The 15,982-nt window shown below is 39.0% G+C and overlaps 1 protein-coding gene across 1 annotated transcript; it reads right to left on the bottom strand.

Moving 5' to 3' along the window:
• Positions 1–375: 375 nt before the first annotated feature.
• On the bottom strand, positions 376–15,713 carry LOC148869262 (Pyridoxal phosphate (PLP)-dependent transferases superfamily protein). Its single transcript, XM_088969340.1, has 9 exons — positions 14,336–15,713; positions 14,086–14,133; positions 12,660–12,788; positions 5,062–5,121; positions 4,530–4,686; positions 3,281–3,387; positions 3,055–3,113; positions 2,381–2,489; positions 376–1,059 (listed from the first exon to the last, which is right to left on the bottom strand). The coding sequence occupies exons 1-9, from the start codon at positions 14,396–14,398 to the stop codon at positions 607–609; spliced, it is 1,185 nt and encodes a 394-aa protein (XP_088825466.1). The 5' UTR covers positions 14,399–15,713; the 3' UTR covers positions 376–606.
• Between the last annotated feature and the right edge of the window lie 269 nt (positions 15,714–15,982).

Here is a 15,982-nt window from a genome sequence, read left to right as displayed (position 1 = left end):
CAATGTCTAAATAATTATTACAATGATAATATAATATAGTGATTAAAAGATATTACAACGGACTTTACCGGAAGAGAGTCTTTGTCTCATGGTCATAATACAGAGGGTCTTTATCACAAATCCCATAGTACAGGGGGTCTTTGTAATTTATAATCTGATTGCCCCAACCAAGGGATGATTCACTTGTCAATTGGATAAGTTGGTCACCTGGTAGACATGGTTGCAAGGTTTATCCAGTATATGACTCGAGGACTCGAGCAATAAAGACCAAAATGGGATGCGCCCCCACCCCGGGCCAAAAAAAAAAAAAAGCAGCAATAAAGACTATACTTTATAAACAGAGAATGATATCTTGTGAGAATTTGATACCAAGAGTTTCTTCATGAATCTAGTAAGTATCCATTTTATAAATAGGCCTCTAAGAGGCGTTTCCTCTCAATGTCATACATAAAACAATATTCATTTTCCAATTAAAATTTCCCCGTATCCTCCAACCTGCTCCACAACCCAAAAGAAAATTATCCAAGGTAAGAATCCACGACTTAGGCGTGTGAACAGCCAAGCAACAATTTGTTCCTGAGACTTGTAAAATATTGCTCTGAGAAATCACTGCACCATCCCATCTCTCACCAGCTCTTCCAACCCTCTACGGAGCCTCCCTGCAGCAACTTCACAGTCAGCCTCTACCAACCCTCCAAAGGAAATCCGAATATAACCTCGTCCACCGCTTGCACTTCCAGGAATCACAACCACCCCATGCCTACTCGCAAGCCAGCGTACTACATCAAAGTCATCTAGGTATTTCTCAGGAAGCTTTGCCCATAGGTAGATTGCACCCTCCCCACCTTTGACCGAATCCTTTCCAAGTGGTGATAGTGCATCAAGGAGGAGCGCTCTGTTCTTGACAAGGTCCTTCACTTGGTTCCTAACCCACTCAGGCCCAGTTTCCAAGGAATAAAGAGCCAGACGCTGGGAGATTATAGAAGCGCAAATAGGTATATTGTCTTGGACCTTGAGGAGTTGAGCTGCAAGACCCTCCACCTCTGATGGGTATGCTATCTGCAAGCACACACAGAATCACTAGATGGCCTAGCCATAAAATCTATTTTTGAATATACTATTTACAGTAAAGGTAGAAGGTTAGAATATCGATTTTAGCAACAAATGTTATGCTCAGAGTCCAGTCACCAATTTACAAATATGAATAACAAAGCAAGGCCACACTTGTGAATCAGAAATTTTGAAGTTCACTCTGTTGAAGGGGTTTAAAATTTGAAGTGGGTCAATATAAAATTATTCAGAATTCCTTGTGGTGTACGTTTAGTGGTAGAGTTTCTCTTATTATATATCCATCTGCCTTAATGGTTCACCTCCAATAGAGTTTCTCTGATTATATCCCCCCCCCCCATAGTCTTCCTGACTCACCTATTTTATTTGCACTTGTTCATGAACCTGACATATTTTAAACCATGTTGTGTTATCTTATCAAAGAAACCATTTATCTTACAGATACAGAGGCTTATCTTACAAGGCAAACAATTAAAGAGTGTTATTTTTTCTTTGCACCCATAGATCATGTGTGCACATGATTTTCTTGTGTATTCGTATTTGTGTTGGGGGGGAGGGTTCGCATTAGAAACCTTCTCCACACGACACATTCAGCAGTGTGTGGTTTCATAATTTGCTATGTGTTACATATTCATATGATTTGAACCCATAATGTTATAGGCCCCACCATGGGGATTTACTAGGCCAGAAATCAGGTTGAAAATGAGAGTAGTTAGTTGTGGGTGCATAAATTTGGTGGCTGAGAAAAGCTCAGAAGAAACTGCATAGATCAGATGCCTGAAAGTCATTTGGACATGCTGACATTCAGTACAGACCTTCTCTTAGGTGGGACCCATACAATGGTTCCCAATCCTCTGATACCACAACTACGAGTCATGTGTGCCTAGACCAAAGATTATAATGAAATAATAATAAGCTTGATCATATCATAAATGTTAGCTACACATTGAGTGATTTCACGTATTAAAGATGCTGCACAATGAACATGTGCAGATTCAATGGAAGTTTTGAATGGACACTTGAGGTGCACCTTTCCTTCATAAGCCTGCTATGAATTATCAGTGTGGCATTAGGGCTCAGTATTATTTTCCCATTAAAGCAAACAAGGAGTGATCTTTAATCTCTAGATCATAAAGAAATAATCTGCAAGGGCATGGTAATTACACAATACCCAAACCTAGAGACCAAAATTCCACCCAACCAGGTGTCCATAAACTTTCTCCTGCTTGAAAGAAAGTTCAAATTGTTTACTTTGTTTTCTGAGAAAAGCAAACTCATGAAGTCTCAATTTTAAAACCAAAAGTTTACTTACATATCCCACTCGCCATCCCATCATCCCATAGGCTTTTGAGAAGGAAAACACATTAATTATGTGATCACCCTCTATGCATGTATGCTTCAAACCATCATACATAAAATACCTACAGACAAAGTACTGAGACTCTCAGTATTGAATTATACATTCAATAATAGACTTGCAAGATAAATAGAATGTAGTAATTAAGAAGTAATGCCCTCCTAACATTTCACTGACAACGTTACAGAATATGAACTCTTTTCAGAATGTCATTTCATGGATGATTGGTAGACAAAGACACAAAGAAAACTCATCTGCACAAGCCTGATAGATAAATGAGAAACAGCAAGAAATTTATTCAGAAGATAAAATACATTTTTGCTAGTTTTAGAAGTCAACTTTGTTCTTCGTTTTGCGTGTTTAACCTTTCTTTACACTTTTTGTCCACATTCTATAGGCATACCATTGTTCAGCAAACCACTAAATTTCTCCATTCAATCCCACAATTCAGAGATGCCCATAAAGCCTATGGCCTAAAGACTACATTCTGCACTTTCTGGGAAATTGTAACTTCAAATAAACAGCACATAAAACATGGACATTCTACAATTTTGCATCAGAATGAATATGATTAATAGTAGAACTATCATTTCGCCGAGTAATTTAGGGATAAAGTATGTGCTACTTACTCGTATGTATTATCTACAATAAGCCAGGAACCAGCACTTTTGCAGAGATCTGAAATCCTCTAGTTAAAACGAAGAAAAGAACTAGTTAGATACAGAGCAATAGAAATTGAAATGAAGAATAAATACTCCAACATCACCAGACCTCTGCTCATATCAATAAGTTATTTTTCTATTGTCTTACCTTTTTTACTTCTTGGGGGGGAAGGGTGGAGGAAGAGATAGATACCTTGAGAACAGGCTCTGGAATGTATGTTCCGGATGGGTTTCCAGGGTTGACAACAGTAACAAGCTTCGGCACTGGTTTACTCTCTGACAGAATCTTTTCTAACCAGTCTATGGAAATCTCCATGTATTTACAGAAAATAATGTATTAGAACACTTATTTAAAACAAAAAAGGGGGAGAACTAATTGAATTACATGCTTCCGTGCCCCACAGGTGTTGGACATAACACTAATTTAGTTATGATAGAATACCATACAAAATAAATGTTACTCAACCATAACAATCAAGTTAATGCAGAAGAAAGAATTATACAAACTTAAAATAAAAATTTCAATAATTTATGACAAAGACCTGGAATGAAACAGAGGGGAGAAGGAAAAGAAAAACTAGTGGTATAGGTTCAGGAAGCTACAAATTACATTACAGATTAGAAGTGCCTTGCAGGCCTGCACCCCAAATGGCATTGCCAATTTATTATATCAATTTGAAATTACATCAATTTTATGATTTTCTTCATACACGTTCATTTTGGATATTTGATATTAAGGGAAGCCTAGGGTCTGAATATGCAGAAAATTCCATGCACAAATACATAGACATGTATCTGCATTCAAATAGTCAGGTCCCACCATTTCAAGGGTTTCATTTAAAGAAACCAAGATTAAAGTATTTCACAATCCCTATGCAGAAATATGCAGTCACATGTCTGGCATGCAAAGAATATGGGCTCTCACCTAAGAATCTACATTTCCAGAGTTTAGAGTAAAGTTGGATGACCTCAACCATTCACTATATAAGTTCCAGAAAGATTTTACATTAATTTAATCAGAACTGATCCAAGCATGCATATTTTGGCCCAGCGCATTCACTGGCAAGTTCTGAGTCTACTGACCAAGTGGATACAAAGTCAAATTTTGTGCTTAACCACTGACAATTGTGCTCAAGTACTCAGGCACATGTCAGTTGATGTATTTACAAATTTACTAATGTCTATAAATGTATTAGCGATAAGGCTCTAGAACCAGTATGTCAACCCAAAACCATTAAACCAAAGTGTCCAATTTAGACATAGAAAACCTTATTAACAAGTTTCAACTCTCTGAAAAGAAAAGAGAAAACAACTCTAACTGAATGTGATATTTCAGAACATAGAAATACTTGTTTCCAACTTCTAATTTGGTGCTGAATGACTAGAACTGGAAGGTCAGAAATATTGTAATTAGCTCATAATAAAGGAATAACATATAGTACCTGCATCTGGCTGGAGTGTATCAGGATTACTGGGACCTACTAGTATGTCAGTAACTCCTGTCATCTGGAAGGACATGTATGCATTGAAATAGTATGGTGCAAACATCACTACAGAATCCCCAGCATCACAGAGTGTAAGAACAAGATTTACAAAAGCCTGTAGATAAGACAAGTTACAAAACTCTTAGACAGCTTGAGCAAGATTCAAAAATGTTGTCCACAAGATAAATGGTAAAAATCTTAGAAATCTTGAAAATTTGAATTTAATTAGTACTTAACCACCTAAGACGCACCACTTTATCACAAAACCAATAGCATCATCCCTAAAATACATAGTTAAGAATAATCCTGATACCCATAACAGAATACATTTGACAGAAATCTGATAATATATCTGACAAAAAATAATTTTTGGAGCTAGACTCTTCTTTATTAACTAATCCAATAAAATTTATTTTGGTCATTAACCAAACAGAGGATTTGTACAGTTGATTCTTCTTTGTTAACTAATCCAATAATATGTTCATCATACCTGATTTGCCCCAGCTGTAACCATCACAGAGGATTTGTACAGTTTATTCTCCTGACCTAACTGCAACAGGGAGAGGAAAGCAACCGTACATATGTTAAATCAAAGATTATACATGACCATATGAAACGACAATTGATTTCAGACCATTCCCATGATTAACATGAAGTCATCAATCATGATACAAGAAGATGCCTGAGATAGGGAAGACACCAGTGCAGTTAATTTCTGTTTTTTTTTTTTCAGATAATGGATGGGAGTAGGAAAGATAATTTGTTAGGGTGCTTTTGTTTCCATGTAAAAAGAAGCAAAGGTGTAGCAAGTCCAACAAGGTGGTTCTGGGGTAGGGGTCAAGCTCTCTCAGTCATGATCCGGGTGCTCCTTATAATCAGCCCTCTATGCGCAGTTGTGGTGGTACCGACCAGAAGACTGTCGTTGGCACAAATGAGGAGAAAATCAGGTGCAAGTTAGGCCTGCACCCAGGTGTGATGGTTGATGAAGATTTGGAGCAGAACAATTGTGCTGGCCTGGAGCCTATTCCTGACTCCTGAGGTAATCTGGTTTTGTATCTTCTGACTCTGGGATTGGGGATTCTTCTCTAGGGAAGCTTGGGGATGAAGTTTCTGGTGAACAGTTTTTTGAAGTGGTTGTGGGAACGATTGGTGTCGATATTGGTAGGAGGAAGGCGGAGGTCGAAGAGAACGCCTGTGATAGTGATGCCAAACAAAGTAGGAAGTTAAGAGTTTCAAGTAGATCACATCTGGTTCACATAACAAAGATTTTCTCGTGCCTTAAAGATGGTCTGGTTATGTCATATCCTACTAACAGATTTAAAAGAATCTACAAAAGAAAAAGTTCAAAGGCGGTGGATAAGTCTATGTTGGGATCTGGGGAGGAGAGCTTGGTGGACTGGAAAATGTTGAGTTGCAAGTTGTCTAGTAAGTCGACTATGTACGTTCAAGAGGACAAGGTGGTGGTGTCAAGTCTGGCCAAGGACAGTAGGGATGGCAATGAAGATAGGAGAAGATGATTAGGCAATGTCTGTTAATACTAACATCATGGAAAGAAGGGTTGATGTGGAAAATTTGGTTGACAGGGAAGTCCAAGTTGGCAAGATGTTGGGTTTGTTCTTCTTGGGTGGGGAGAAGTTCACCAGGAAGGCCTTGCTGGCTTGGGAGAATAAAAAAAGAATGGAAAGCGCTTCTTGTGATAATGAAAGCATTACTGATGAAGCTTTGGAGTTTGTTGAGGAGTAAGCTTTTGAGCTCAGCAGTAGATTGTTAGGGAGAAGAGGGGTTTTGTTTGTCCAAAATGGAAGGTTTTCATGGTGCTTCTTTCTCTCGGGTGATATCTTATCACCTTCCAATTGTATTCTTTTTTTATTTTTAATAAAGTTTTATTTTACTATCAAAAAGAAATGCTTTGCCCATAAAGAGGAGAAAATATAAATAAATTTACATACAGAGAACTTTTCCACCTCTTCTACAAAGAAATAAAAAGAACCTTAGGCTGCGTTTAGAATTGTTAGAATACTCGAATCAGGGGTATTTTGGTCATTTTGGTTTATCTGTTTGAGAGTGAAAGGTCTATTTTATCTAAGTTTAAGTTATGTGTCCCATCTCTTATGAGGGACAATATGGTCTTTCTTGTAACTCTATTATTTGGACTAAATACAAGTGGGTCGGCTAGGGAGAGGTGATTTTTTCCTCTCTTCTAGTCTGGCCGAACTCTTCTCTTCTTCTTTTTTCTCTTTCCTTTCTTCTTCTCTACTTCAACCTAGAATCGAATAGGGTTTACTTACATGGTATCAGAGCAGTAAAGTCTTGTTCTCTTTTTTTTTTCTCATTCTTTCTTGCTGCTGTCTTCTTTCTGGGTTCGCCGCCAACTATTACAGCCATCTTCATTCTACGGCTGACCTGAGTGGAAGTTCGACAAGGGGCTGAAAAGGAGCTGTCGTTTTGTGGTCCTGGAGGTGAGAATGCCTCCGGTCGTTGTGGTGGTGGTCGTTGAAGTGGTGTACTAAACACCCTCTATTCAGTGTACGAAGAGGGCTGTATGTGGACAGGTATGAACACTGCTGTCTTTTGCCCAAGTAAAGGACTGTGAATGGTGTTTTGCTTCAAAATTTGTTTGTTGTGGAGGTTTGGAGTGACTGATATGCATATCAGTCGTGTTCTTCTTCGTTTTACCTCATATGTGTGCAGAAAGAAGAGTTGTCGACTGCCGAAGTTCACGACAGCAGTGGTGTGGTGGTGGTAGTGTCGTGTTGATTGGTGTATCTATGATTCTGAATATTTAAAAGTGAACTCTTAGACCTTGTGTGTAAACAGTTCTGCAATGTGTAGAACAAGTGTTTGATGTAATGACTGAGTGACTTCGGCCCTTGTATTTTGGTGGGTGAATGATTCTGTGGTGTGCAGTACAGGTGTTTGATGTGATGTCTGAGTGATTTCAATCTTAGTATTTGATGTGCAATGTGCATTTGAAGAAGTTGGAGTTGGTGGTGTTGTAAGTAAGATAAGTCTTGTGAAAGTGTGTGAGGTTGTGTTGCATATTTGAAGGTGAAATAATTAAGATGGCTTCGATTGAAGATGGGAATGACAATAAAACAGGTGTCATGCTTTCTCCAGACTACCTAAGTGTTCAAATGGCATCCATCAAGCTGAATGGTGAGAATTATGTACCATGGGCAAAATCTGTGGAGGTGTTCTTAAAGGCCAAGAGGAAGGTAAAACATGTGAGAGAGGAGAAACCCTCTGACTCTTTGGGGTTCAGTGACTGGGAACAGGAAGATGCACAAATAATGACATGGCTATGGAACAGCATAGAATGAAAGATTAGTGTGAACTTCATGTTCCTAGATACAGCTAAAGAAATCTAGGATCATGCTAAGAAGCTATACTCCGAACAAGACAATACAACTAGGGTGTATCAGTTGTATCAAGAATACTTTAATCTGAAACAAGGAAATCAAAGCTTGGAAGAATACTATGCAAGTCTGAGGAATATCCGAAATGAGCTCAATGTGTATCATCCTCTAACACCGGATGTTCAGATCCAACAACAGCAACGTGAACAACTTGATGTGACAAGGTTTCTTATGGGTTTGAAGGCTGAGTATGAGTCTGTCAGAGCACAAATAATGGGGGCATCTGCTCTTCCCTCAATTGAAGAAGTTTTTGTCTGTCTTAAGAAGACATCTATTTAGTCTATAGAGCATTCTTCTCTCTCGGACAGATCTGGTTTGGTGGTGACTAAAGGGGGTGGCCGTGGAAATAGAAGTGGTGGTGGTAGTAGTGGGCTTCCAGAAAACCGTGGTGGTCACATGTTTAACCGCGCTGGTGACCGGAGTGGAGGCCGAGACTCAAAGGGAGGTCATGGTAAAGGAAGAAGTCATGTCCAGAGAAAGTGTACACACTGTGGTTTAGAGGGACACAGTTAATTTCTGCTATGATTTACGTGGTCCACCCAACACTTGGGCTAATCATGCTATGACTAAGGGTAGTGGTACAATTACTAAAAGCCAGCAAACTGACCCCCCCCTCCACATCTATTGGTGCTTCTGGAAAGAAAATGGTGAGTGTACCACGTGCAGTATATGAGCAGTTCCTTCAGACATCTCAACAGAACACCACTACCCTTGCCCATTCAGGTATGGCTTGCTTAGCTTCCAAAGCCTCACACTGGATCATTGACTCCGGAGCCTCGGACCATATGTCTGGGACTCCTGATGTATTTTCTTCCCTTTCTCGCTCCTCCACATCTCAAACAGTTACTCTTGCTAATGGTTCTACATCTCCCATCTGTGGTGTTGGTGATGTTGATCTCTCCTCCTTGTCTTTATCATCTGTTTTATATGTTCCCAAGTTCCCCTTTAACCTTATGTCTGTTAGTAGATTAATCAAGTCTCTTAATTGTTCTGTAACATTTTATCCTTCTTCTTGTGTGTTTCAGGATCTCAAGACGAGGAGGAAGATTGGTGGAGGGCATGAAACAGGTGGATTGTATTACCTTGATGGTGGTGGCCCTCCAGTAGCTTTCAGTCGTCTCTTACTCCTCTTCAATGGCACTGCAGACTTGGCCATCCTTCTCTCAAGGCTCTGAAGTTGTTGGCCCCTTCCTTGAGCCATCTTTCATCTTTAGATTGTGAGTCATGTCAATTGGGAAAATATCATAGAGTCTCATTTAGTCCAAGAGTTGATAGTCGTGTCTCAAGTCCTTTTTCTTTGATTCATTCTGATGTATGGGGTCCAATCAAAGTGATGTTATACAATGGCCATAAGTATTTTGTAATTTTTGTTGATGACTTTTCAAGGATGACATGGATTTATCTTATGAAAGACCGTAGTGAATTGTTCTCTATTTTTCAAAAATTTTATGCTGAAATACGCACTCAATTTGGTGTTCATATTAAAATCATTCGCTTTGATAATGCCGAAGAGTACAACTCATCACCATTTCAGCAATACCTAGAGCACCATGGGATAATTCATCAAACTTCTTGTGCCTACACCCCACAACAGAACGGTGTAGCTGAACGAAAAAATCGACATCTCCTTGAAACTGTTCGGTCCTTGATGATCAATATGAATGTCCCAAAGCATTTTTGGAGTGATGTTGTCCTCACATCCTGTTTTCTGATCAATCAGATGCCCATGTCCATCCTTGGAAGTCAATCCCCCTTCTTGGTGTTGTTTCCCACCTTGTCTCCATTTCCTCTCACCCCAAGAGTCTTTGGCTGTGTTTGTTTTGTTCAACACTTGGGGCCTGGTTTAGACAAGTTAGATGCACAAGCCACTAGGTGTATTTTCCTTGGCTACTCGAGGACTCTGAAAAGGTATAAGTGCTATAACCCTAAATTCCATAAGTCAATTGTGTGCTTTGATGTCACCTTCTTTGAATCAGTCCCGTTTTTCTCAGATGTTGTGGGTTCTTCTCCTTCCTCCGTAATTCCTCTTCCCGTCCCTGTTGCGGATCCCCTTCTCGTGGCTCCTATTCCTACTACAGATTCACATCTCATGCCAATTACTACTGAGAGACCGCCAATCACACAAGTGTATACCCGCAGAAGTGCATCGGACCCTCCTCCAATTCGGCCCTCGTCAACAGATCCTACTACTACTTCTTCTCCCTTAGATCTTGATCTTCCTATTGCTCTGCGGAAAGGTAAACGTACTTGTACTTCTCATCCTATTTCCAACTATGTTTCAACTACTCACATTCCTGCTTCTCATCGCAACTTTATATCATTACTCTCATCTGTTTCCATTCCCAAGACTGTCCAGAAAGCCCTTACCTCCCCAGGGTGGCGGGAAGCCATGGAAGAGGAACTCTCTGCTCTACAACACAATCACACGTGGGAACTCATTGCTCTTCCTCCTGGTAAGTATGTTGTTGGGTGTAAGTGGATCTACACAGTGAAGTATCTTCCTGATGGCAGTGTGGAGCGATTGAAGGCTAGGTTAGTGACCAAGGGCTATTCTCAGCTGTATGGTGTGGACTATATGGAGACATTTTCTCCTATGGCTAAGATTGGTTCAGTTCGGGTGTTGATTTCATTAGCTGCTATGTATGATTGGCCTCTTGTACAACTTAACATCAAAAATGCCTTCCTACATGGTGATCTCATTGAGGAAGTGTATATGGAGCAACCACTAGGGTTTGTTGCTCAGGGGGAGGATGGTAAGGTTTGTAGACACAAAAAGGGAATTTATGGACTGAAACAATCTCCACGTGCTTGGTTTGGCAGGTTCAATGAAGTGGTGAAAGCCTTTGGGATGAAACTGTGTCAGGTAGACCATTTTGTGTTCAGCCATGACTCAAAATATGGGAAAATCTTGCTAGTAGTGTATGTGGATGATATTGTCATAATAGGGAGTGACAATAACAGAATCGACAGGTTAAAGAAATTCTTACAGGACCACTTCAATACGAAAGATTTGGGTAAGTTGAAGTATTTCCTGGGAATAGAAGTTGCAAGGTCAAAACATGGAATTAACTTATGTCAGAGAAAATATGTTCTTGACCTACTTGAAGAAACAGGGTTGTTAGGTGCTAAACCGACAGAGACTCCTATGGAACTCAATGCCAAGTTGAGTGTTGATGCAGGTGAAGAGTTTGATGATCCTGGAAGATACAGGAGGTTGGTGGGAAAGTTGAACTACCTAACCATTACTCGACCAGATATATCATTTGTTGTGAATATGATGAGTCAATTTATGCAACATCCTTGGGTTCCTCATTGGGAAGCTGTTCTGAGGATTGTTAGGTACCTAAAGGGTGCTCCAGGTCGTGGTTTGCTATACCGAAGTGGAGGGACCCTTGAGATAGTAGGGTACACAAATGCTGATTGAGCCGGTTCTATATCAGACAAGAGATCAACTACAGGGTATTGTACCTTCCTTGGTGGCGATCTTGTAACTTGGAAGAGCAAAAAACAAACAGTGGTGGCAAGGAGTAGTGCAAAAATTGAATACAAGGCTATAGCTCATACCACATGTGAACTAGTATGGTTGAAGAACTTGCTACAAGAGATGGAATTCTCAGTTGATAAGCCCATGAAACTATTCTATGATAACGAAGCTGCTATTCGCATCTCTTCCAACCCAGTCTTCCATGAGAGAACTAAGCATATTGAAGTTGATTGTCACTTCGTAAGAGAGAAAGTGATAAGTGGAGTGACAACCACATCTCATGTGAGCTCAGGAAATCAGTGGGCAGATCTCTTTACAAAGGGATTGTCTCGGGGCAGAGTAGATTATATTTGTAACAAGATGGGACTATATGACATATACTCTCCAGCTTGAGGGGGAGTGTTAGAATACTCGAATCAGGGGTATTTTGGTCATTTTGGTTTATCTGTTTGAGAGTGAAAGGTCTATTTTATCTAAGTTTAAGTTATCTGTCCCATCTCTTATGAGGGACAATATGGTCTTTCTTGTAACTCTATTATTTGGAATAAATACAAGTGGGTCGGCTAGGGAGAGGTGATTTTTTCCTCTCTTCTAGTCTGAACGAACTCTTCTTCTTCTTCTTCTTCTTCTTCTTCTTCTTCTTCTTCTTCTTTCCTTTCTTCATCTCTACTTCAACCTAGAACAGAATAGGGTTTACTTACAAGAATCAGTGTAAAACGTCATCAATGTATTTTTACACTGATGACGTTTTACACTGAACCAGAAAGTGATCGTTGCTTTTTTGAAAATAATAATGGGTGGAAGAGTGTAAAGTTTTACATCAATAAAAACGATGTAGTTTTAACATTGATTATCGATGTAAAACTTTAGAGTTGATAAGGTTTTACATCGATTATCGACGTAAAACTACACTCCATCCAAACACACGCAAAATTGAACCAGAGTGTAGTTTTACGTCAATAATAATTGCACCATCTTTCCAAACACATACAAAACCAAACCAATGTAAAATTTACATCGCATCCAAATGCAGCCTTAGGGAAAAAAAATATTCCAATAGACCAATACTTTGTAAAATCTTCCCAGTTTTCCAAGTACAATACTACATATTTCTTTTCAGATTCAAACCTTTGCATTCCTATATGTGTGGATACTCAAATGCTTCAAATTCTAAATTAAAAGGAATACCTTTTTAATCAATGCCTCCCTGAGTTCTGGAAGACCTTCATCACCACCATAACGACTGATTGAAGGCTCCCATACAATTTCTTTGACCTTTTCCAATGCCTGCTTAGGTGGTTGCCAATAAACTACCCCCTACATAATAATGCCACCAAAAGAGCAAGCCCAAATTATTGAAGCATTATACTGAACAAACAATATACTTTGCAAGGATACAGGACCATTCAATAGGGTCTCAAATTGTCAGATCAACACATGACAATCAGCAAAATATGATTAAACTTGATAATTTGAGACGAACTCTGTGAACCTTTAAGTAACATATATGTTAACTAGATAAGCAATTTGTCCATACAGCACTTCCCTTCACCATAAAAATGTATACAATGATTCTTGATTATGTTAAAATTTCAAGTTCCAAGCACAAATAGCAGGGGGCAGGGGTCAATTTGTCCAAATTGTCCAAATTCCTCTTTCTTGATATGATTGCATTATTTCTTATAATTTAAGCTGAATTGTGTAATGCTCACAGTGTTTTAAAAGTGCAAGGGCCAGGGGTCAATTTGCACCTGAGGCACAAGGCACAAGGCGCAAGGCGCAAGGCGCAAGGCGCAAGGCGAGGCACACACCTTTTTAAGCAAGGCACAAAAATTAAAAAAGAAACTAAAAATGCAAAAAAAAATCAAAAAATTATTAAACATGATATTAATAAAAATATAAACTTTAATTTTAAAATAAATATTTTAAAAAACCTATTATCTAATATTAAAATACATAAACATAACATGTAAAGCATATTCAAATGAGAATATAAAAATAAAATCAAAGATATAAAACATTTTCAAGCATATAACTCACAATCTCTTTTTTTATCAATTGCATTACTTCAAGTAGCTAATGTGATGTAACACAATATTACATTCTTAATTCTACAAGCTGCCTTACCATGCCCCTCGAGGCAAGCCCAAACAAGTCCGCATTAGGTCTTAAATTCTTAGTTCTCACACAAAAAATAATGATTTTATAGTTTTAATTTGCTTTTTAAGAAGACATTTTATTAGGATGAATGAATGAACAACATTACCAAATAGGGGTTCTAATACTTCCACTTCATTCCAAGTCCTTGGCAGAGCAAGCAACCCTATGGCATCCATTAACTTTGTCTACTGAAAGAATTTTAGGAAGTTGATGGATATAATTCCACAAATAAGGTCTCACATAAAATGATTGGGAACCCAGAAAGTAGTATGGGCAAAAACTGATAGAGTGGTTGGCAATGGCAATAACAAGCACTCCTACGGTCATCCCATGAACTCAGACCATCACAGAATATAACAGAAGATAGCAATTCCAAATAAACTACCACCAATTACAAATCGTACTAAAAACGAAATTAATGAGGGCCACGTGAGACAGCGCAATTAAAACAAACCTGAGCCAATGAGATCGAACCTTTGGCACCCCGAATCAGCTCTTGTATCTGGAGAGTGGAGAAACAATAAATCATTCCTCGTCATCGTAAACCACTAAAAATTGAGAGAGAGATAGAGAGAGAGAGAGAGAGAGAGAGTCAAATGAAAATAGACTGCAATTGAATTCCCAAATGAAATCTCAAAAACAACAATCAATTGGAAAAATCATTTCTGTGTTTTAGGTTAGCAAAAACCCTAATCGTTCGATACCTGAACCATGACCGGCATATCAGTCTCCAAAGCCCTCTTTGCAAGCTTCGCATACGTCCCCATCTCTCTTCCTTCTCTGTCTCTCTGCTCCTCACTCTCTTTCTCTTTCTTCCTACCAATTAAAGCTACTAAAATGGGCTCCAAGCTTCTATAACCCTAAAAAACAAGCCAACACTGGAAGCGTATCGCCCACCTAAATCAATAAAAAGTGGAATTTCGTAAAAGCCGAGTCACCAAAAGGAGAAAAGCAAATACGCTTTTCAGCCACCCCTCCCGTAAAGTGCTCAGATAAGCTTCAGGGAGACCCGTAGACCTTCACCTACTCAACAACCCCCACCAAGCAGCCATCATATGGGAGGACTAGAAGAGAGGCCCCCAAAAGCATAAAAAAAGACTGAATCAACCTTTCAAGCCCTCTCTTCGTTTATTCACTTTTTTTTTCTCTTCGAATTGTTTTCTTGACTTCTCTACCGCCACCAACTCTCCAGATTACCAGAAGCAGACAGAACGGATAGAGATTAGAAAAGATCAAAGCTCTCTTTTCATATCGTTTATACTAATAAAAGAACACCCACTGCCCTCTATAGATGGAGACAGAGACGTGTTCCTTTTCTCCAATTTCTCCTCACCTTAATTTATATTAAATAAGGAATCGTCAGAGCAGTTGGAGAGAATCTCGAACGTGCGCTAAACGAATATTATATTTAATTATTCATACAACTAACAAAAAGGAAGAAAAAAGAGTTCTTCCTTGTACAACTCGGGCTTTCATCTGAATTAGAGTGAGAATTTATCCAAGAAGAAGACTAAATCAAAACCTGCTCGGGAAGGGAATAGTCAACTCGAATTCAAGCTGACCTACGCAAATCGACATCTATTCTTCAGAATTAGATTTTCCCAGCTTTTGCTAGCAGGTCTGCGATCTGAATTCCAAAATAAAGAGAGGAGAAGCGAAAGGGGGATTTTTCAGTAGAGAATGTGCTATCCTTCGTACTATTGGATCGAGAGATTTATCTTCGAGTGAAATCGAATCAATTCCTTGGCATTTAATCGGAACCTCAGAAATGAAAAATTAGACACTTTTTTCGCTTGGTCAGATAATTCTCCCGCCCCCGGGTGTGAGAGAGAAAGACTTCGAATTGATGAATACCGACAAGCCGAAGGTCGGAGTTGCGTGTGTATTTCTTTTGTGGGCCTCGTCTTTGAAGAATAAAAACGAAATGGGCCTAAAAGAAACAAAAGACCGGAGCGCAGACAGTGGACCACCGAAGAAGCAGGGATGGAATCCCGAAGTTTTTGTACATAGAGGAGTCGAAATAAAATAAATGAAACCGTTAAACCAACCCAATTTCCAAAGCGAAGAAGTAAGACGTTGGCCACTTGGAGTGGGTTTTCGAGATGTCATGCTATTGAATACAGCTCTGGCCGGTAATGAAGTTGGCAAGCTGTCGTGGCCTAGGTAGGATTTTCCGGGATTCAAATTTAGGGAAGGCTCAGTTTGGATTTTGGAAGGAGTAAAAATACAAATATATAGAAGATAAAATTTTGAATTTTGTATCTATTTGTACTGTAGATTGTACAATAAATACTATGATGTATATCAAAAAAATCAAGATATCTATATATATATATGAAAATATTATAAAT

Source organism: Nelumbo lutea, chromosome 2 (assembly GCF_056320005.1).
Source record: "Nelumbo lutea isolate HS-2025 chromosome 2, American lotus-T2T, whole genome shotgun sequence".
NCBI lineage: Eukaryota > Viridiplantae > Streptophyta > Magnoliopsida > Proteales > Nelumbonaceae > Nelumbo > Nelumbo lutea.
Note: the sequence above shows the minus strand (reverse complement) of the source record. Positions and strands in the feature narration are given on the sequence as shown.